The sequence below is a fragment of the Pan paniscus genome, chromosome 1 (genome assembly GCF_029289425.2).
Source record: "Pan paniscus chromosome 1, NHGRI_mPanPan1-v2.0_pri, whole genome shotgun sequence".
Classification (NCBI taxonomy): Eukaryota; Metazoa; Chordata; class Mammalia; order Primates; family Hominidae; genus Pan; species Pan paniscus.
In genome coordinates, this window is record NC_073249.2 from 109,719,714 (window position 1) to 109,740,461 (window position 20,748).

At 41.6% G+C, this 20,748-nt stretch overlaps 1 protein-coding gene across 3 annotated transcripts in view; it reads left to right on the forward strand.

Annotated features, from left to right (window-relative positions):
- The window catches only part of TTF2 (transcription termination factor 2), a 43,947-nt gene that overhangs the window by 5,359 nt on the left and 17,840 nt on the right, over positions 1-20,748 (forward strand). For 2 of the 3 annotated variants that reach the window (XM_063599320.1, XM_003806285.5), the window contains exons 4-12: positions 6,805-6,871; positions 8,032-9,021; positions 9,342-9,456; positions 9,805-9,987; positions 11,403-11,530; positions 13,069-13,150; positions 15,336-15,455; positions 17,527-17,677; positions 19,902-20,007. In XM_063599320.1, coding sequence (XP_063455390.1) covers positions 6,805-6,871; positions 8,032-9,021; positions 9,342-9,456; positions 9,805-9,987; positions 11,403-11,530; positions 13,069-13,150; positions 15,336-15,455; positions 17,527-17,677; positions 19,902-20,007 — 1,942 coding nt within the window. Of the gene's footprint in view, positions 1-6,804; positions 6,872-8,031; positions 9,022-9,341; positions 9,457-9,804; positions 9,988-11,381; positions 11,531-13,068; positions 13,151-15,335; positions 15,456-17,526; positions 17,678-19,901; positions 20,008-20,748 lie in introns of all 3 variants that reach the window. The other variant, XM_008951983.4, reaches the window with a different exon arrangement.

Below are 20,748 nucleotides of genomic sequence, written 5' to 3' on the forward strand. Positions count from 1 at the left end.
GTTTAATACTTTTCATTACAGAGTTCCTATGCATCTTTTGTTAAATTTATTTCTCAGTATTTGTGTTTTTTAGTGCTGTTGTAAATGGAATTTTTTTTAATTTTGTTTTTGGATTGTTTTCTGCTGGTACAGTAGGGCTGGTAAGCCTTTATTGCATGAAGTTATTATATTCTACTGATACTTAAAACCATTTACATACTACTGGAGGACCTTTACCATACAGACACACTGTGGTAGTTGTTAGGAAGCCACTGAAGGATTTTTGATCCAATTTGCATTAAAAGAAGAACTATGGAGGACAGATTAGAAAGTGAAAATAGGGCAAAGAGACCACTGAAATAATAGCTACCATTGAAAGCCCACTATATACCTTTTTTTTTTTTTTTTTTTTTTTTTTTTTTTTGTAGAGACACAGTCTCACTATATTACCCAGCCTGGTCTCAATCTCCTGGGCTCAAGCAATCCTACCTCAGCCTCCCAAAGTACTGGGATTACAGGTGTGGGCCACTGCACCCAGCCTGTTCATTATCTTTTACCTTCATATAATTTGTTGTGATAGATTTCAATATCCGTGTTTACCAGACAGATGAAGAAACTACCATTGAGACAGGTCAGAAAGGGAGTCTGAGGACCCATGGTTATGAAGTGGCATTGCTGGGATTTAAACCCAGGTCCAACTGATTCCAGACACACCAACTTTCTCTTAAGTGAGAGGTGATGGGCCTGAATTGAGGTAGCAGCAGTGGAATTGGGTCCAAGTAGAATGAAAACTTGCTGAAAGAGCACTGATGAGATGTATTTCCTGGTAGGGCATATAAACATGTTCCTTCCTCCATTTTTTCATCTGGAATATTGCTCACATGGCCCTAACTTCCCTGGGTTGGAGGACTTGGAGAGAGGACGTGTGTGATGGCCTAGGTCTGGTGTTTGGCACATTGTCAGTGCTCAGTAGGGAAACGGTTGCTAAGGTGGGGCTTCTGGGTAATGTGTTTACGTTAAGCAGGACAAGGAAGAAAGGTAATGTTGGTCGAGTATTGGGATGTGTGGCAAACACATACAGCTTTGGACTAATCACGTCTTTTTTTTTTTTTTTTTTTTTTAAAGACAGAGTCTTGCTCTGTCAACCAGGTTGGAGTACAGTGGCACAATCTCAGCTCACTGCGACCTCTGCCTCCCAGGTTCAGGTGATTCTCGTGTCTCAGCCTCCCGAGTAGCTGGGATTACAGGTGTGTGTCACGACGCCCAGCTAATTTTTGTATTTTTAGTAGACATGGGCTTTTGCCATGTTGGCCAGGCTGGTCTCGAACTCCTAGCCTCAAGTGGTCTGCCTGCCTCAGCCTCCCAGAGTACTGGGATTACAGGCATGAGCCACCTCACCTGGCCAAATTGTGTCTTATTTTCATGTGAAACCAGCTAGAAAAATGAGTGTGCAGCTCTGAAGAAAGGCCTGACTGAGGTCAGAATTTTGAGAACTTGCTGTTAACGTTCTTTGTACTAGATGGATAAGACTGAGAGGGGTTTATTATTTTAAAATAGAACAAAAAAGTATGTTACATGTATTTCTCTTAGCCTAAATTCAGAGCACTATTACTAGGAAGTACTTACTGGAACTTTAAAAAGCTTGTCTTAGGGCCAGGCATGGTGGTTCACACCTGTAATCCCAGCATTTTGGGAGGCCAAGGCGGGCGGATCACTTGAGGCCAGGAGTTCAAGACCAGCCTGGCCAACATGGTGAAACTCTCTCTACTAAAAATACAAAAAATAGCCGGGCATGGTGGCGTGTGCCTGTAATCCCAGCTACTCAGGAGGCAGGAGAATCACTTTGAGCCGGGGAAGCGGAGGTTGCAGTGAGCCAAGATCACATCATTACACTCCAACCTGGATGACAGAGCAAGACTCAGTCTCAAAAAAAAAAAAAAAGTTGTCTTAGGACAAATAAAAGTAAAAGGCAGTTCTTAACACACAACACATTAAAAAACAATAACAACAGAAAACCAGGTACTCTGATAGGTAGCATAGACTGGGAATTTAAACAGAAATAGATAAGTCTATATATGGATGATGGCTTCCTTAGTGAACATTAAGGGTGTTCAGCCAGAACCCCTGGAGAGTGACCTATGGGAGTACAGCCTTTCCCTCACATAGTCTGGGTTTTCTTTTTAATAACTTAAATATTTTACATCCTCTAATTAATACTATTATGTTTGGCTGAATGTAGTCAGGAGACAGGTGCAACAGAGTAATAGAAGGGAGGTGTAAACTGAGGCAAAGATGCCCATTTTTCATCCCTTGCAGTGTAGCTGCATTTGTGTGCAGATCTCTAACTGAAACACCAGATGGCACCACTGACCAGCATTTGACTGGCCATTCGGCCATGGCCCTCTGTGTACAGGCAGTAAAGAAAACTGATAATCTCAGTAGAACCAGGGGGAAGAAATCTTGCCTTGACATGAACGATGTGGTACACCCTGGTATACAAATTTTGGGCATTGTCACTGAGCTCCTGAGTTCATATTTTCCTTTCTCTCTGTTTCTCACAGAACTTTCACTCAAGGATACAGGGTCAAAATAAATGGAAATATTTCTTTGCTTAGACATGGGTATAACAAGTTTTAGTTCTTTAAATAATTGGTTGTGGTATCATTCTGAGCAAACTATCACAAGGACAGAAAACCAAACACCGCATGTTCTCACTCATAGGTGGGAGCTTAACCATGAGAACACTTGGACACAGGACGTGGAACATCGCACACTGGGGCCTGTCGTGGGGTTGGGGGATGGGGGAGGATTAGCATTGGGAGATATACTTAATGTAAATGACAAGTTAATGGGCGCAACACACCAACATGGCACATGTATACATGTGTAACAAACCTGCACGTTGTGCACATGTACCCTAGAACTTAAAGTATAATAAAAAAAAAAAAAGAAAAATATTCACCTCCAAAAAAAAAATTAATTGGTTGTGGTGAGATGTTCAAAATATTTTACTTTTAATAACCCTTGAAACTTCACATGTCTAGAAAACTCCTCATGTTGTTGGCTATTGGGTGAAATTGACCTGCAGATTATCTAGCCCTAGTATAGTGAGCAGGCTGATGATAGAGAGGCAACCAGGCATGCGCCAGACCCAGCCAGAACCTCAGGCCCCACCAGCTGTGAAGGACCACTGAATAAAGCCATACTTATGAGGCGGTGTACAGTACCATGCACTGCACTGTGCAGTGGGAGCAATCCCTTTGTATAAAGTATAGTAACCCTTTGTGATATGTGTGGTAGTTACGTTTTACCAGTTTGCTTTTTGTCTTACAATTTTGCTTATGGTATTTTCATCATATGGAAGTGTAAACTTTTAAAAATTACTAAATTCTTTATTTCTCAGCTTCAGAGTTTTATCCCAGGCTTAGAAAAGCCTTCTTCACTTTAGGACTACAAGAATATTCATATCTGTTTTTTTCCTAGAACATTTACAATTTTGTTTTTTACTTTTACATTTTTTTCCATCTTGAAAGTTCATGTAAAAGAATGAGGTAGACATTCGGCTTTATGTTTTTCCAGAGCTGGACCATGTAAAGATATGAACTCATAATCCCTAAGGAGCCTTTGACACAGCTGGAATAAGAGTTAGATGTACTGAGATTGGGGTGCAGTCTCCTCTGCACATTAGAGCGCTAAATTGAAGACGTTCAGATGCGAGATGGTTCTGCGACTCTAAGACATACAGTTCAGGGCTAGGAAGGTTACAGAGAAAGTGGAGGCGTTGAGACTTGAAGTTGTCCTTGAATGACCTTGACAGTTTTGATGGAGGAAAGGACAAGGAAGTGTTGAGGCAGAACAGCTTCAGCAGAAGTGTGGATGTAGGAATAAGCAGAGTGATCAGCCAGTGTGAGCTTGGCATTGCTGTTGTCTGTTAAGACCTTGGTATGTGTCAGGCTTTGCTCTGATTGTATTTTGTCTTCATCATGACCGTATGAGGTATGGACTATATCATTTTGCCATTTTACAGAACAGGAAACTGCCACAGGGGGCAGTCAATTAAGGTGTCTGATGTTTCAGAACTAATTAGGTGGTAGGGCTGGGATTTGAACCAAGGGAGAATAGTTCTGGAGCCTGAGAGAACTGTAGCCTTGCTAAAGTGAATGCACTTGGCAGTGTGATGTTGAGTTGGACAGTTACCTTTAGGAAAATGGGAGGATTTGTGTTTTGGTGAAGAAGTCAGGATTGAAGAGGTCTGGCTTCCTCTAGCTGGTTCCTTCATCGTTATTGCCTATAATCTCTGTCCTGGAAAACAATTAATAAACATACTGCAGAAATTAATGCTTTTCTTTATAGTGGAATTGATATTTGCTTTCTCTGCGAAAATATATTTCCACTGCATTCTTTGTTGATTTACAATATAATAAAACATAACAAACAAACTTTTTATCCTAAAATCAGAAAAGCTCATCCAGATTGATTTTAATTAAAAATGTAAGGGAAAGCATTTTTAGCACTGTGCCTAGCACATAGCAGATGTTCAGTGTGTTTCCTTCCTTCATTCTCCAAATCTTGCCCTTCTCCTGAAAGTCTACATGGCATGAGTTTTAAAGTAGACACTACAGTGATGAGTCATTTAACAATGGGGACATATTCTGAGAAATGCGTCATTAGGAGATTTCATTTTTGTGCGAACGTCACTGTGTGAACTTACACAAACCTACTTGGTATAGCCTAATACATACCTAGGTTACAGACCTGTACAGTGTATTACTTTACTGAATACTGCAGGCATTTGTAACACAGTGCTAAGTATTTGTATATCTAAACAAAGAAAATGTACAGTAAAAATACAGTATTATCTCATGGGACCACAGTTGTACGTGCCATCCACTGTTGACTGAAACATCATCATGCAGCACGTGACTGTACTTATGAAATATTCTTTCAGTAAAGATTTCAAGTACTTGATATGCTTTAAACAACAGCAGGAGTTTGTTCTTGATTTATTTCTGTAAGTAGTAGCACCCACTGATGGCAGCTGGTACTTTGAATTTTATGCATTCAAAGCATTTCAGAAATTGTATTACATATGTTTAATATAATATCCTATTGCAGTGAGAAAAATTAAAGAAACCAGTAAGATTTTAAAAATTGTGAACTTGGATGGGAAAATTGTGTTTGTACAAGAGGGAGGGGCTGGACCTATTTTCTTTTTAGCTTAACTTTTATGGACTACTTGTCCATTTGGGCTTGTTCATCTTTGTTTATGTGTCCTGGTGAAGTAGTGGCATCAAGGGACCAGGATCTGCTCAGGACCCCTGAATTAGGATGCAGACTGTTGTGATTCATGTTGTACATCATGGGACTAATTTAGGAAGTTAGAAAAAGAGCAATAAACTGAAGGAAAGCAGAAGGAAGGAATTAATGTTGGTAAAAATTGCATTTAATGAGTTAGAAAGCAGCATATAGATAACTAATAAAGAAAATCAGAGGCTAATCTGGTCAAGAAGAACAGCACAAATACATAACATGAGAAATAAGGAGCTGCACCACAGATGTATTGAAATGTACATGAAATGACATATGCACAGTTTCACTCCTTGTGCCACTGCTTTTAATAGTAAAGGATAAGAAACAGCTGAACCGCCCACCAAGAGGGTTCTGGTTAAAAATAATGCAACATCCCATACAGTGGAAAACCACAACTGGAAAAAAATAATAAAAACAAGGATCTTCCTTACATATATGTTATTATAGAAAAATTTTTAGTAGAGACGGGATTTCACCATGTTGGCCAGGATGGTCTCGATCTCTTGATCTCGTGATCCGCCCCCCTTGGCCTCCCAAAGTGCTGGGATTACAGGCGTGAGCCACCGCACCCGGCCAAGATATGAACTATTTTTTAAAAAATATTTTTATGTTTTAGAGAAGGGAGTCTTGCTGTGTTGCCCAGGTTTGAGTGCAGTGGCTATTCACAGGCACAATCTTAGCACATTGCAGCCTCTGGCCTCAAATGATCCTCCTGTCTCAGGCCCCCGAGTAGAGGGGACTATAGGTGTGTGCCACTGCATCCAGCTGCACTCTTTTAACATACCAGTTGGTGTACATATTTTCAGTGGACTCATAAATGTCATAGTTTTTTTTTTTAGTAGTTTTAATTTGTTTAAATCAGGATCCAAATAAGGTTCACAAATTGGAATTGATTAATATGTCTTTTAAGTCTCTGAAGTTTTCCCTTCCTCTTTTTTTCTCCCTTGTAACTTATTTGTGGAAGGGATCAGGTTGTTTGTCCTATAGCGTTTCCCACTGCCAAGATTTTGAAGGTTATATTCTCCACGGTCTAGTTTTACGCCTTCTTCTGTTGTTTCTATTTCCTATAAATTGGTAATTGGATCTAGAGGTTAGTTTTTTGTTTGTTTTGGCTTCGTTGTTTTGGGGTTTTTTTTGGGGCAACATTGCTTTGTAGCTAGTGTTGTGGCCCCCCTTCAGGGACACACAGTGTCTGGCTGTCTCTCATTTCTCTGATTTTAGTAGCCATTGCTGATCAGTGTTTCTATTTCAGTCATTCGTTACAGACTAAAAAGAATAAACCTGTGTGCATTCTCTGGCTACCATGCCATATTTATTCTTTGACTTCCTAGCCCTTATAAATGTTCTGTGCAGTAAATAATTTTTAAATGTGTATATAAAAGTAATTGGTTTCAAGTGACCTCCCAAAGCCAGGTTCAAATAGTTGCAAGATGTTTTCTTGGATTAAAAATAAGCTTATCTCTTGTTCTAATGGATTTTCATAGCCTTGATTATTTGTGTTTTATACTTCATTAGATTGTTCTTCCGATGCATTAGAAGTAAGGCAGAGGGGAAACGCTGGTGTGGAAGTATTCCATGGCAGGTAGGAATTATTCATCTGTTTTCAAACCTGCTGTGTTAAGACTTTTAATATGCAGCATCACCTGAAAATACCTTGAAGTTCACGTAAACGAGTTGGTCTTCATCAGACTGTCTCCGAAAGATAGTTTTCTTTAAGCAAGGTAGGCCGTGTTGGGACTTTTATTCAAAGGATCTAAATGATCCTTTGAATCATTTAGTTGTAATCAAGATTAATTATTTGCATCCTATTTCACTTAGTAAATATTTTTTGAGGTCTTAAATGTAGTCAGTATTCTTTTACTTAAGGAAAAAAATAGATTTCCTTGACTAACTCTTGTATCTTTTTATAGAGGAATTTCTACTTGATACTGGTATAAGCTAAGTATAAGCATAAGCTCCTAGAATGTTAGAACTAGAAGGAGCGTCTCCTAATAGGAGAAGCCCTACAGATATTCAGTACGTGAGGAACTAGAAGTAGGGAGGTGATAAGACTTGTTTTGGCAGAGGTGTGGCTTGAACTTACGATTCTAGATTACCACAGTAAAATCCTCCTAAAGCCAAAATCAAAGCAAGTGTTTTAAGACAATGTTTAGGTTTGGGGAAAAGTTCATCTTAAGAGAATAGTTTTTTTCCTGAAAAGTATACACTGTGGCCATTGTGATTGTAAAAGCACTTTGGTTTGTCACTACTTTTCCTTGAGGCCTGGAAAACAGTGATCATGGACAGAGAAGGAACCAAGCTTCGAAAGTATCGTGAAGAAATGAGTCCTTTGTGGGTTTGGCACGTCGTCTTTTCTAGACGTGGAAATGGTACAAAGAATGTTCAGGAAATATTGGACTGCTTTTACTGTGTTTCCATTTCTTCTGCAGAATAATCCTAAGTGAATTAATGCAGGAACAGAAAACCAAATATCATATGTTCTCACGAGCAGGAGCTAAACATTGAGCACCCATAAACATGGGAACAATAGATACCGTGAACTACTGGAGAGGGGAGGAGGGCATGGGTTAAGAAACTATCTATTGGGCACTATGCTCACTGCCTGAGTGCAATATACGCATATAACAAAGCTGCATATGTACCCCCTGTATATAAAATAAAAGTTGAGATGAAAAGGAAAGGCATTCTAGATACGAAGTTTGCATTAATATTTTATATGAAGATTAATTATTTTGTCTTTAGGATCCTGATTCCAAAGAACATTCTGTACCCAATAAGTCTCAGCATGCATCTGAGACATTTCATCATTCTTCCAACTGGCTGAGAAATCCATTCAAGGTACTTGACAAGAATCAAGAACCAGCTCTCTGGAAACAGCTCATCAAAGGTGAAGGTGAGGAAAAGAAGGCTGATAAGAAGCAAAGAGAAAAGGGAGATCAGCTTTTCGATCAAAAGAAAGAACAGAAGCCTGAAACGATGGAGAAAGACCTCTCATCTGGCCTGGTACCAAAGAAAAAACAATCTGTAGTTCAAGAGAAGAAGCAAGAAGAGGGAGCAGAGATTCAGTGTGAGGCAGAGACTGAAGGCACACACAAAAGAGACTTTTCTGAAATTAAATCTCAACAGTGCCAAGGTAATGAGCTTACAAGACCATCTGCATCTTCTCAGGAGAAATCAGGTGGTAAGAGTCAAGATGTCCAAAGAGAATCAGAACCTCTGAGAGAAAAGGTTACCCAGCTTTTGCCTCAAAATGTTCACAGTCACAACTCAATAAGCAAGCCCCAGAAAGGGGGACCCCTCAACAAGGAGTACACGAACTGGGAGGCTAAAGAAACAAAGGCAAAGGATGGCCCTAGCATACAGGCCACCCAGAAAAGCCTGCCTCAGGGGCATTTCCAAGAGCGGCCGGAGACCCACGGTGTGCCTGCTCCTGGAGGACCAGCGGCTCAGGCTGCACCAGCAGCACCAGGGCTTTCCCTGGGTGAGGGCCGTGAAGCTGCCACAAGCAGTGACGACGAGGAGGAAGATGATGTTGTTTTTGTTTCCTCTAAGCCTGGGAGCCCCCTACTCTTTGACTCGACTCTGGACTTAGAGACGAAGGAAAACCTCCAATTCCCTGATCGAAGTGTGCAAAGAAAGGTGTCTCCTGCCTCAGGTGTTTCCAAGAAGGTAGAACCCTCAGACCCAGTAGCCCGGTGTGTCTACCTTACAACACAACTGAAACAAAAGAAGGTAACTATTGACTCGTGTTTTGTTTCTGAGGTCAGAGCATTGCTTGTTATGGGCAGATATGAGATCTCATTGCTACAGAAGGGTTAAATATGTTCATGTGAAGGTTTTATAGGTGCATGTTTAGTTTCTGCCTTTTCCCCTATTTATATTTTCAAGATTGGTAAGCCAGCTGGGTTAAAATTTAAAAAAGGTTCTGGTTTTTGCACACATATTTAAAAGACCATAATTTCAGAGTTTGGGCGTTTCAGGCTATTTTAATCTGAAACTATTCATCTAACAGTGTGAGAGGAGAGATCCATTTGATGGAATCTGTTTTTCAGAGCACACTGGCATCAGTGAACATCCAGGCTCTTCCAGACAAGGGTCAGAAGTTGATCAAACAAATCCAGGAGCTGGAGGAAGTACTCAGTGGTCTTACCCTTTCCCCAGAGCAAGGTAAAGTGGCTTATGCCTCAGAACTCCGGGTTTGCATCGACTTTACAAGAGACATTCAGGAAGCCCTTTTAATAAAGAATGTGTTGATTCATTCACTTTTCCATTTTATTTTCTGCTTCTGAGACTTCTTTCACATTACACCTATGGTTCATAAAAAACTTTCTCCTGTTTCCTGTGGACTCTACTTTCTTCCCCATTGTTTAAGCAACTGGTAAAATGCTACACATTCTCTAGGAATCCTTCATCGGAGTGGTGATGATCCCTCTCTCTTGACCTCACCTCCACACATACGGTCCCTTCACTTAGTTTGCTGAACTTTAATCTGCTCTTCCCTTGTTTTCTGAGCAGGAACTAATGAGAAGAGTAACAGTCAAGTACCACAGCAGAGTCACTTCACCAAAACTACCACTGGCCCTCCCCACCTGGTGCCTCCCCAACCCCTTCCTCGTCGTGGTACCCAACCTGTGGGTTCTCTAGAACTAAAGTCTGCCTGCCAGGTGACTGCTGGAGGATCCAGTCAGTGCTATCGAGGTAAGACCCAAGGGCCTGACCCTGCTGTGAATAGCCACCCCTGTGAGTTACGTGCCACCCGGTACAGTAGTCACCTCTTATCCACACTTTCAGTTACCCTTGGTCACCTGTGGTCCAAAAAAAGGTGAGTACAGTACAGTAAGATATTTTGAGAGAGAAAGAGACAGAAACCACATTCACATAACTTTTATTACAGTATATTCTTATAATTCTTCTATTTTATTGTTATTATTGTTAAATGCTTTCTGTCCCTAATGTATTAAAGTTTAAAATAGGTATGTATGTATGGGGAAAAAAAAAAAAGCCAAAACATAGTATGTATAGGGTTCAGTACCATCCAGTTTCAAGCATCCACTGGGGGTCTTGCAACATACGCCCTGTGGAAAAGGAGGGACTACCGTAGATGTCTTTGTGCCCACATGAGGGGAGAAGCCATTCTTAAGTCAGAAGTTGCCCGTATAATAAAGATTGTGCAGCTCAGTAGAGCTTTGCATCGTGTTACTTAGCTTTCTGTGAGGGCACAAACTGTGTCTACCTTGTTCACCACTGTATGCTGATTAGTCAGCTCAGTGGCTGGCACATAGGAGTCATCCAGTCAGCATTTGTGGATGAAAACTCTAGCTCGCATCATTATGAGGTAGGCAGACCTGCAGATATGCTCTTATTCTTTCGTGTGTGTGTAAGTGTGTGTAAGACCGAGGAGAGACATGAGTCAAGACTGATGACTAGGCCGGGCGCGGTGGCTCACGCCTGTAATCCCAGCACTTTGGGAGGCCGAGGCGGGCGGATCACGAGGTCAGGAGATCGAGACCATCCTGGCTAACACGGTGAAACCCCGTCTCTACTAAAAATACAAAAAATTAGCCGGGCGTGGTAGCGGGCGCCTGTAGTCCCAGCTACTCGGGAGGCTGAGGCAGGAGAATGGCGTGAACCCGGGAGGCGGAGCTTGCAGTGAGCCGAGATCGCGCCACTGCACTCCAGCCTGGGCGACAGAGCGAGACTCCGTCTCAAAAAAAAAAAAAAAAAAAAAAAAAGACTGATGACTAATAGATCCACAGAGAGCAATAACACCCTATTAGCTAAGTGTTTCCTTCCTGAACTTTCTAGGCAACTTTGAATTCAGAGGTAACTGCAGAATGAAGATTCCAAGTGGAGCCTGAAATGTGTAATAGGATCAGTTGACAGGAGACTGATCAGGAGATAGGAGCTTGGAGGTTGGGTTGGCTGGCAGTGACCAGAAAAGCAAAAGCCACTTGTTTCCCAACTGAGAACTGCTAGAGACATGGAAAGTTGAGGAGAGTAGTTAACAAGGAGGGTAAGAAACAGATACAGGGCCATTTGTAGCTAAGTTCACTCTAAAGGGATAAAGAAAACATACTTGTGACATCTTTTAGGTAACACCTATTTGTATGCAGGCCATACAAACCAAGATCACGTTCATGCAGTGTGGAAAATCACAAGTGAAGCCATCGGTCAACTGCATCGCTCACTTGAGTCATGTCCTGGTGAGACGGTTGTGGCAGAAGATCCCGCCGGGCTGAAGGTGAGCCAGGGAAGACTACTGGTGCAGTCCTCTATGACAGTGCTCCAGCAGCCCCATGAAACTGCTGGCAGAGAGACTTTCTGAGACACCTTTCCTACAGATAGATGCTTGAATGGCTTCCCTTGCAGAATCCTCTCCTTTTATGCTTAACAGTGCAAACAATAACAACAAAACCCCTTTTTAAAAAAGTCATAAAGTTACTTATTTCTATAGCAGTAAAGGATCCATTTGTTGAGTTGGTAGGTGCCACAAGAATGTGAAGGAATTGCTGCTTGTAATGAACTAGTTGGGGTGAAAATACATATACAATGTATATAAAACAATTAGCAAAGGCTTTAAGGCAGAAATAAGGGGTGCCTTGTAATATACTATAAAGTACAAAAGGGATTCAGAATAAAGGAAACATCACTCTAGGTCAGTGATTATTTGTTGTCTGCCTACTTTGTGCCTTAAAGGAATTGAAAGCCTTTAGATAGCAGAGAGGAAAGGAATAAAACGCTGCAATTAGAGGGAGTGGTGACTAGTGGGAAGATAAAGAGATTGGTATTCAGAAGTGGTGATCAGGTGTCATCAGTACCTGAGCCAGCAGTAGCAGGTGATGTTACTGAGTAGGAGCCTGGCGTTGATGAAGGATTAGATCTGAATAGCTCAAGAGATAGTATGGAATCGCTGTAGCATTTAAGCAGGGATGACTGATGAAGATTAGTTTTTCTAACAGAGTACAAGATAAACTGGAGTACAGAAGACTAGAAGGGGGACTCTGGTCAAAGGGCTATTGAAATTTATGACCAGTAGTGCAGACTGGGACATTGGCTGCAGAAAGGAGAGGCAAATTTAAGAGATAATGAGGAAATAATGAAAAGCCAATGTAATGGCTGCTGAAAATAGAGTCAGAGGTCTTGGTTAAAAGCGGAGAGCTGGGCGTAGTGGCTCACACCTATAATCCCAGCACTTTCGGAGGCCGAGGCAGGCAGATCACTTGAGGCCAGGAGCTCAAGACTAGCCTGGCCAACATGGTGAAACCCCATCTCTACTAAAAATAAGAAAATTAGCTGGGCATGGTGGCATACGCATGTAATTCCAGCTAGTCGGGAGGCTAAGGCAGGAGAATTGCTTGAACCTGGGAGGCGGAGGCTGCAGTGGGCTGAGATCACGCCACTGCACTCTAGCCTGGGCAACAGAGCGAGGCTGTCTCAAAAAAATAAAAATAAAAAAATAAAAGCTGTAGAGACTGATTTTGACTGATTAAGCAGACAAATCAGGACTCTCACTTGGGGTGTAGGGAGGACTCTTAATAGAAATGCTGAACATTAGATGCAACCCAAAACAAACAGGGGCAGACCAGGACAGTATGGTTACCCTTGAAGAGAGGGTGCTGTTAAGGACTTCAAGGTGAAATGAACGGTCTACATGAGGACAGTTAGAATACTGAGGGAATCATTTGTAGAAAATAGGAGAGTGTAGAGTTCGTATAGCCAGGCTCGGCATAGCCTCTCATTAGGAATTTATGCTTAGCATTTGGTTATTACCTTTGTCAGGTCCCTTTGCTACTACACCAGAAGCAGGCATTGGCTTGGTTACTATGGCGAGAAAGTCAGAAGCCACAAGGAGGAATTCTGGGTAAGTGTGGTATTATAAGAGTCAGCCTTTATTGAATGCTTAGGCATTGTGCTAAACACGTAGTGTTGTTTCATTTATTCCTCTCAAGAACTCTATGAGGCAGGTACTATTATTCCTCATTTTACAGATGATGAAAGTGGAGCGTGGAAGTGTTAAGCAACTTGCTCAAGAATACACAGTTTAGGATCAAAGATGTTGGTTGCCAGCAGTAGAAGCTGACTGGCTGATTAAACAGAGGAGGAGTTTATTTTTTGGTGGCTCCCACAATCTCTAGGAGATACGGAGTGCCAGGCTCGAGGCCAATTTCAGGAGCCATGGCTAGAGCCAACACACAAACAGCAGTCTATTGCCTCCCTCTTTTTTTTTTTTTTTTTTTTTTTTTTTGAGATGGAGTTTCGCTCTTGTCACCCAGGCTGGAGTGCTGTGGTGCGATCTCGGCTCACTGCAACCTCCGCTTCCCAAGTTCAAGTGATTCTCCTGCCTCAGCCTCCCCAGTAGCTGGGATTACAGGCACATGCCACCACGCCTGGCTAATTTTTTGTACTTTTAGTAGAGATGGGGTTTCGCCATGTTGGACAGGCTGGTCTCTAACTCCTGACCTCAGGTGCTCCACCTGCCTTGGCCTTCCCAAAGTGCTGGGATTACAGGCATGAGCCACTACACCTGGCCTAAAAGTAGTCTATAAAAAGCATCCCAGCTACTTTGCTTCACCAAGTGCTAGAGGCAACCAGTGCCACCCCAAAGTCAGTTGTTTCTATAGCCACTCTTTCCTGCAGAAAGGATTTCATAGGGAGTCTCTTTCTAAAGCTGCTTATACCTGAATTAAAGATGTTTATGAGTACATCTGATATATAGAGCCAGGTCATATTGCCAGTGCCTTAGCTGCAACAGAAACCAGAAAGCAAGTTTTCCACTCTGCTTTGGGGACTTGTCAGGCTAAAATTTTCTAAGGTGTTCAATTTTCAGGAACCATGATAGATGTCCACTATGGCTAGTAAGTGACTGTGTCAGTGGTCCTCAAAACCACCCCCAGGTTCGATGATTTGCTAGTAAGACACAGCATATGGTCATACTCACAGCTGTGATTTATTACAGTGAAAGGCTATAGATCAAAATCAACAAAAGGAAAAGTCACAGGGGCAGAATCCAGGGGAAACCAGGTACAAGCTTCCAGTGTCCTCCCAGTGGAGTCACATGGGATATGCTTAATTCTCCCAGCAGGGAGTTGTGACAACAGGCGTCAAAGGTTCCCTAGGAAGCTCATTAGATATTTAATGCCCAAGGTTTTTATTGGGGGCTGGTTACTTCAGCTGATTACACAGGTGGCTTCAGCCTGGTATATACCAAGTTTTCCTACTCCTAGAAGGAAAGCAGGTGTTCAACATAAACCATATTGCTTGTACAAAACAATTTAGGCAGAGTGAGCAACTCTTACCTTACATCCGAGTTTCCAGAGGCAACCTTGTAAGCAGGCCTTTCAAAGGATAGCAGGCAGGCCTATGGGCCTGCTATGTTAATTATTTTTCTGGACAGTAGCAGAGCCAGAATTTAAATCAGAGCCCATGCTCTGACATTCCACTTCTGTTATGGCAGAATGATTATTTTGAATGGGTTATAGTAGCCTCAGTGTTGCAGTCTGTTAAAATGAGGATAACCGTACTCTGTAGAGTATAAATAATAAATTAGATAAGCTCAGTGATTGGTACAATGACAGTACCCAAGAAATGTTCATTTATGTCCTCTTTTGATGAATAAGTTAAGGGAATGGAAGGCTATTTTAACTCCAGGAATGTTCTGGTACTGGTAAAGTAAGTAGTAGGATATATCTACTGGACATTTTTTGCTTTTGGAGGTAAGGGATCATCAAACTGTAATAGATATCAGTCAGCACATTGTGCGGGTAATAACATAACATAGGGACTAGAATAATATTCAAATTGTAAGTTTTAAATTTTACAAGAGTCATAGTAAATGTCTTGGACCTAGATCTCAAAGTAAAGAGCAAGTGCTAGGGTTCCGCTGAATAAGGAAGATAAAGGAGCCATTAAGGTAGGCACAGAGTAGTGACGGAGTGGCACTGACAGAGAACAATGGGGAAATGTCTGCCAGTGGTTTCTCCTCTTAAACTAGGGTTGATTATTTGCCCTAAGCAATTAACTCTCTTAATTTTGCTTTTATTTTCTAGCGGATGATATGGGCTTAGGAAAAACCCTGACAATGATTGCACTCATCCTGACCCAGAAGAATCAAGAGAAAAAGAAAGAAAAGGAGAAAGGCACAGCTTTGACGTGGCTCTCCAAAGATGGTAGACAGAAGTGCCTTAATAGCCTGCCATTCCCTACGTCATCTGAGCCACCCAAGAGGGGAATGTCTTCAGCTAAAAAAGGACACCTTTGGTCATATTTAATTACTCTACTGGAAAACCAGTATTAGATTACTCACCTATCATATCATTTCTGATGCTGAGTATGCTAATTATAAGTGATCATTTTTTCTGTATAAATTTGCCTATAAACTAGGCAGAATTTTATGGAGAAAGCTGAGGCTCTAGAACACTTAATTTAAGCATAATAATAATTCTTATTTTTTGAGACAGGGTCTCGCTCTGTTGCTCAGGCTGGAGTGCAGTGCATGAACACAGCTTACTGCAGCCTCAACCTCCTGGGCTCAAGCGATCCTCCCACCTCAGCCTCCCAAGTAGCTGGAACCACAAGTTTGCACCACCACACCCAGCTAATTTTTTAATTTTTTTGTAGAGATAGGATCGCACCATGTTGCCTGGCTGGTCTCAAACAACTGGGCTCAAGCAATCATCCTGCCTCAGCCTTCCAAAGTGCTGGGATTATAGGTGTGACCCACCATGCCTGGCCAATAATTATTATTTTTGGAAATATTGGGGAAATAACTACAGGGTAGATTCAAATTAATTTTTTTAAAGGAAGATCTGTCACAAATTCACATTTTAGTCACTATAGTGGAAGCTATTTTCCATGTTTCTGAAATTCTAGAAGTTCCTAGATTATAGACACTTTCTATCTTAACATATGTTTTTAAAATGTAGTAACTTTAGCCAGGCACAGTGGTATGCACCTGTAGTCCCAATTGAGGGAGGAGAGGCAGGAGAATCACTTGAGCCTGGGAGCTTGAGGCCAACTGGGCAAGAAAGCAAGACACTGTCTCTTAAAAAAAATTAAATAAAAAGTAATAACTTTATAAGTACTTTAAAGATTGAATATGTTATGTATAGACAACACTACATGTAAGTTGCCATGTATTCAAGTACAGCTCTCAGTTGCTTAGATAGATTAAAAATCTGTGGGCCGGGCATGGTGGCTCACGCCTGTAATCCCAGCACTTTGGGAGGCTGAGGTGGGCGGATAACAAGGTCAGGAGACCGAGACCATCCTGACTAATACGGTGAAACCCCGTCTCTACTAAAAATACAAAAAATTAGCCGAGCATGGTGGCAGGCGCCTGTAGTCCCAGCTACTCGGGAGGCTGAGGCAGGAGAATGGCATGAACCTGGGAGGCAGAGCTTGCAGCGAGCCGAGATCGCGCCACTGCACTCCAGCCTGGGTGACAGAGCAAGACTCCATCTCAAAAAAAAAAAAAAAAAAAAAAATCTGTGGCATCTGCTCTCAGGGCCTCTAATGAGCACTGTTGCAGCTGGGTCCTATATCCCTTTGTGTGTAGTAGCAGCATGTGTAAGTAGCACAGGCACACACACGCAGAGATGAGGGGCCATGGTATAAACAAACCATCACTAATTGGTTCCAAACCAATGTTTGCTTATTTTTTAAAAAAGGTTTCTGTACTTAATTTTAAGGTAGAAGTACATTAAGTTATGCTTTTCAGAAAGTATAACAATACTCCATACGCCTCTATAATGAATCAACTCAAGAGGAGTTAGGAAATGATCCAGCTTTCACTTCCAGCCACTCTGTGAAAGCACATTGCTTTTTCACACTGAGGTCATGTGCCACCCACTTTCCTCCCCCTATTTAGCCTCTCTTTCTGCCTGTACTTTTAGTGGAGAAAATAAGTAATCAAGTGTTTCAGTTTAAAAGACCATTTCTTCCATTTCCTACTTCACTATAGGCTCTGTATAGAAATAAGAGCAATGGTTAAACATATTAATTGAAGGAGAAAAGTCAGTCAAGAGGAAGAGGTAATGCCTTTAAGTTAAAGGCCGGTCAAACACGATGACTCACACCTGTAATTCCACTGTGGGAGGCTAAGGCAGGAGGATCACTTGAGCCTAGGAGTTTGAGACAGCCTGGGTAACACAGCAAGACCGTGTCTCCATATATTAAAAAAAAAAAGTTAAAAGCCATTTGGTGAATGTAACTAGGCACTGATTTTTTTCCCTTCTCAAGACTCTTGTGACTTTACTTCCCATGGAACACTAATCATCTGTCCTGCCTCCCTGATCCATCATTGGAAAAATGAGGTGGAGAAACGGGTGAACAGCAACAAACTAAGAGTCTATCTCTACCATGGGCCAAACCGGGATTCACGTGCCAGAGTGTAAGTGCAGGAATACGCAGTTGTGGGGGCGTTCAGCACCTCTGCCCAAGGGCCCACGGGCCTTTGCTCCCGTCCCTGAGATTTCACTTAATCAGGACGCATATTTGTGAAAGCCAAAGACAGATCTTTAGTCTCGTCACCATACAGCCTTTGCCTTGTATCCTGAGGTCTACTGGTGATCTTTTGCTGTGTCCTTGTCATTGTCCTCAATGAAAGCTGCCCTGTGAGGAGGCCTGAGATGCCGGAGCTGCCATTCAGGTGGCAGCAGCATTCCCCTAGTCAAGGAGATGTGTCGCAAGGCCCTCATGGCTGCTGGAGTTCTGATTCCAGGTGTACATAGCGTGAATGGAACCAGCCCAGTTCTACAGAGCATCTTGATAGAATGCTAATGATTAGTTGCTATAGGTTGATTATATTTTTATGACTTTTTAATATATGAACCATCTAAGATGCTTTAGACTCAATAATTTAGGACGATTAGAGTTAACTATAAATTCTTGAAGAGGGATGCTCAGGAAGGAGGGAAGAAAATGCTTCCCCACATGGCAATCTTAGTCCTAGTCTTTGTCTTTTGGTTTTAAAGGAATTGTTTTCTGTTCTTAATTGCGGAGTGACGATCTAGATTGAATACTGGCTGCTGTAGTCAAGGATGAGAACAAAGTTATTTCTGCCTCTAAGTAATTTCTCTCCCCAGCCTCCAATTTGGATATTTTATCTCCTAAAGAACGGGGCGGCAGTGTTTCAGGAGTAAGTTGTTAGATTGGTGCCCCTCTGTCTTATGACAGGCCAGTTCTCATGACTGAGAGTCGCTTCTGCAGGCAAAAGGCATCAGGGTGGCAGTGGCAGGCCTGCAGGCCTTCCCTGGCATAGATTACTGTGAGTTGTCTGCCTTTGTGCTAAATTTTTATTTAGAAATAAATTGAATCTCACTTGATTTGTACTTTGAGCATAACTTGTTTGGTATTTAGAATGTACTAGTTGACCGATTAGAATCATTCTGAATTATACTTCTTTATATGATAGTAGGGTAACTTGTAGACACTGCTGCCTCTCTGAATTAGGCATATCATTTTTATCATAAGTATTTATTGAGGTTCTCTTGGGGCCGGGCATGGTGGCTCATGCCTGTAATCCGAGCACTTTGGGAGGCCAAGGCAGGCAGATCACTTTAGCTCAGGAGTTCGAGACCAGCCTAGGCAACATGGTGAAACCCATCTCTACCAAAAATACAAAAATTAGCTGGGTGTGGTGGTGTGCACTTGTAGTCCCATTTACTTGGGAGGCTGAGGTGGGAGAATCGCTTGAGCCTGGAAGGTGGAGGTTGCAGTGAGCCAAGATCACACCCCTACACTCCAGTCTGGATGACCAGGGTAGGTTACTCACCTATTATCATTTCTGATGCTGAGTATGCTAATTATAAGTGATAATTTTTCCCTTTTAATATAAACTTGGCTTGATCTATGATTAGCAGAATTTTACTTTATTTCAATAAATTATTTTATTTTATTATTTTATTTACTTTTGAGACAGGATAGAGTGAGACCCTACCTTGTCTCAAAAAATAAATAAATAAAATAAAGTATTTATTGAAGTTCTCACAATATTAAGCTTCACTGGAAAAAGATTTGTGTTTCTCATTAATAATCTTTATATGTAACGAGTATAAGCAAGATACACTGAAAGCTTACAGCGTGTATTTTTATATCCTAATGTCAAACTAGATCAGTGAATTTTCACAAATCCATTATAGAGTGGTGGGAGGAAAGCACCATTGATACAAGGTGAACAGTGCTTTGAGGTTATCTTTCTCCCCCTGGGACTTTGGTGTCATCCATCTCAAATCATTATTAAATGTTAATTCCCAACTCTATCCTACTTTCTGTTATTTCCCAACTCTATCCTACTTTCTGTTCTGGCCAGATCATATTAAGCATTATATTATCCCAGCCAGAGAATTTTCTTTCTGACTCACTGGATGGTAAGAGGGAGGCTGTGGTAGCTATAGTGAGCAGACGGTAAATGATCAGAGGTAAGAGATAGGGAAACCAAGTGGGTAAAATTTACCTCCAAAAGTGTGTGCGTGTGTGTGTTAAGGACACAAGTTAATGAGTTCTGCTGTTTGTCCTTCCATTTGTAGGCATTTTTATTGAAAGATCAACTCTGCCTCTCTCATTGTCCCTCTATAGTGGGACCATTTATTGATTTCTTTCTTATGTCTACGCAGCCTCTCTACATATGACATCGTGATCACTACCTATAGCCTCGTGGCCAAGGAGATTCCCACAAACAAGCAAGAGGCAGAGATCCCAGGTGCAAACCTCAATGTGGAGGTGAGGCTGGGGGGCAGCCAGGGAAGTGGAGTTGGAGCCACAGATGATTTAATGGGAGTCTTTCTCAGCCTCCACGATAGCAAGAGGACCTCCCTGGAGGTCAGGAATGCTGTAAATGATCCGCATGTGGAAAGGAATTGTTCTTTCCTCTATGCCATCACCCTTATTCCAGACAACCACCTCAGTGATAAAGATCAACCTATGCCACAGGATTCAGCTGCCTTTTAGAATGAAAGATGACTACATTGTATTTGTGGGGGTAATAATCACCTGAGTATATAAAAGCCTTACTTGTTGCTATTTTTATTTTAGAGTATTTGGGGTATATACTCATGATATTTTTAATATTTATTGTGCAGACTAGTATTTTACTACTAGTATTTTGATTTTAAGCCATCATTCCCTGCCTCCCTTTACTTCCCGGAAAAAAAAAAAGGGTTGCAAATAATAAGGCCAGAGGCTAAGAGACAATTGTGAATACGTGATGGTCTTCTAGGGGGTCCAGGGCAGCCTCAGTTATGTGATGTAGAGGCTTTATCATGTAATTATACTCTGAAAATACAGTATTATCCCAAGAACTCATTTTTCTATATGTTATCCTTTTAGCCCAACAGGATATTCACAGGTTTCTGTATTTGGAGAGATCTCTAGAACATTTCTCCAGCTTATAACCAACTCTGACTTATAGATGATGAACTTTTCAGATTGCTCACTGGTTTTCCACTGCTTTTGGGATAAACC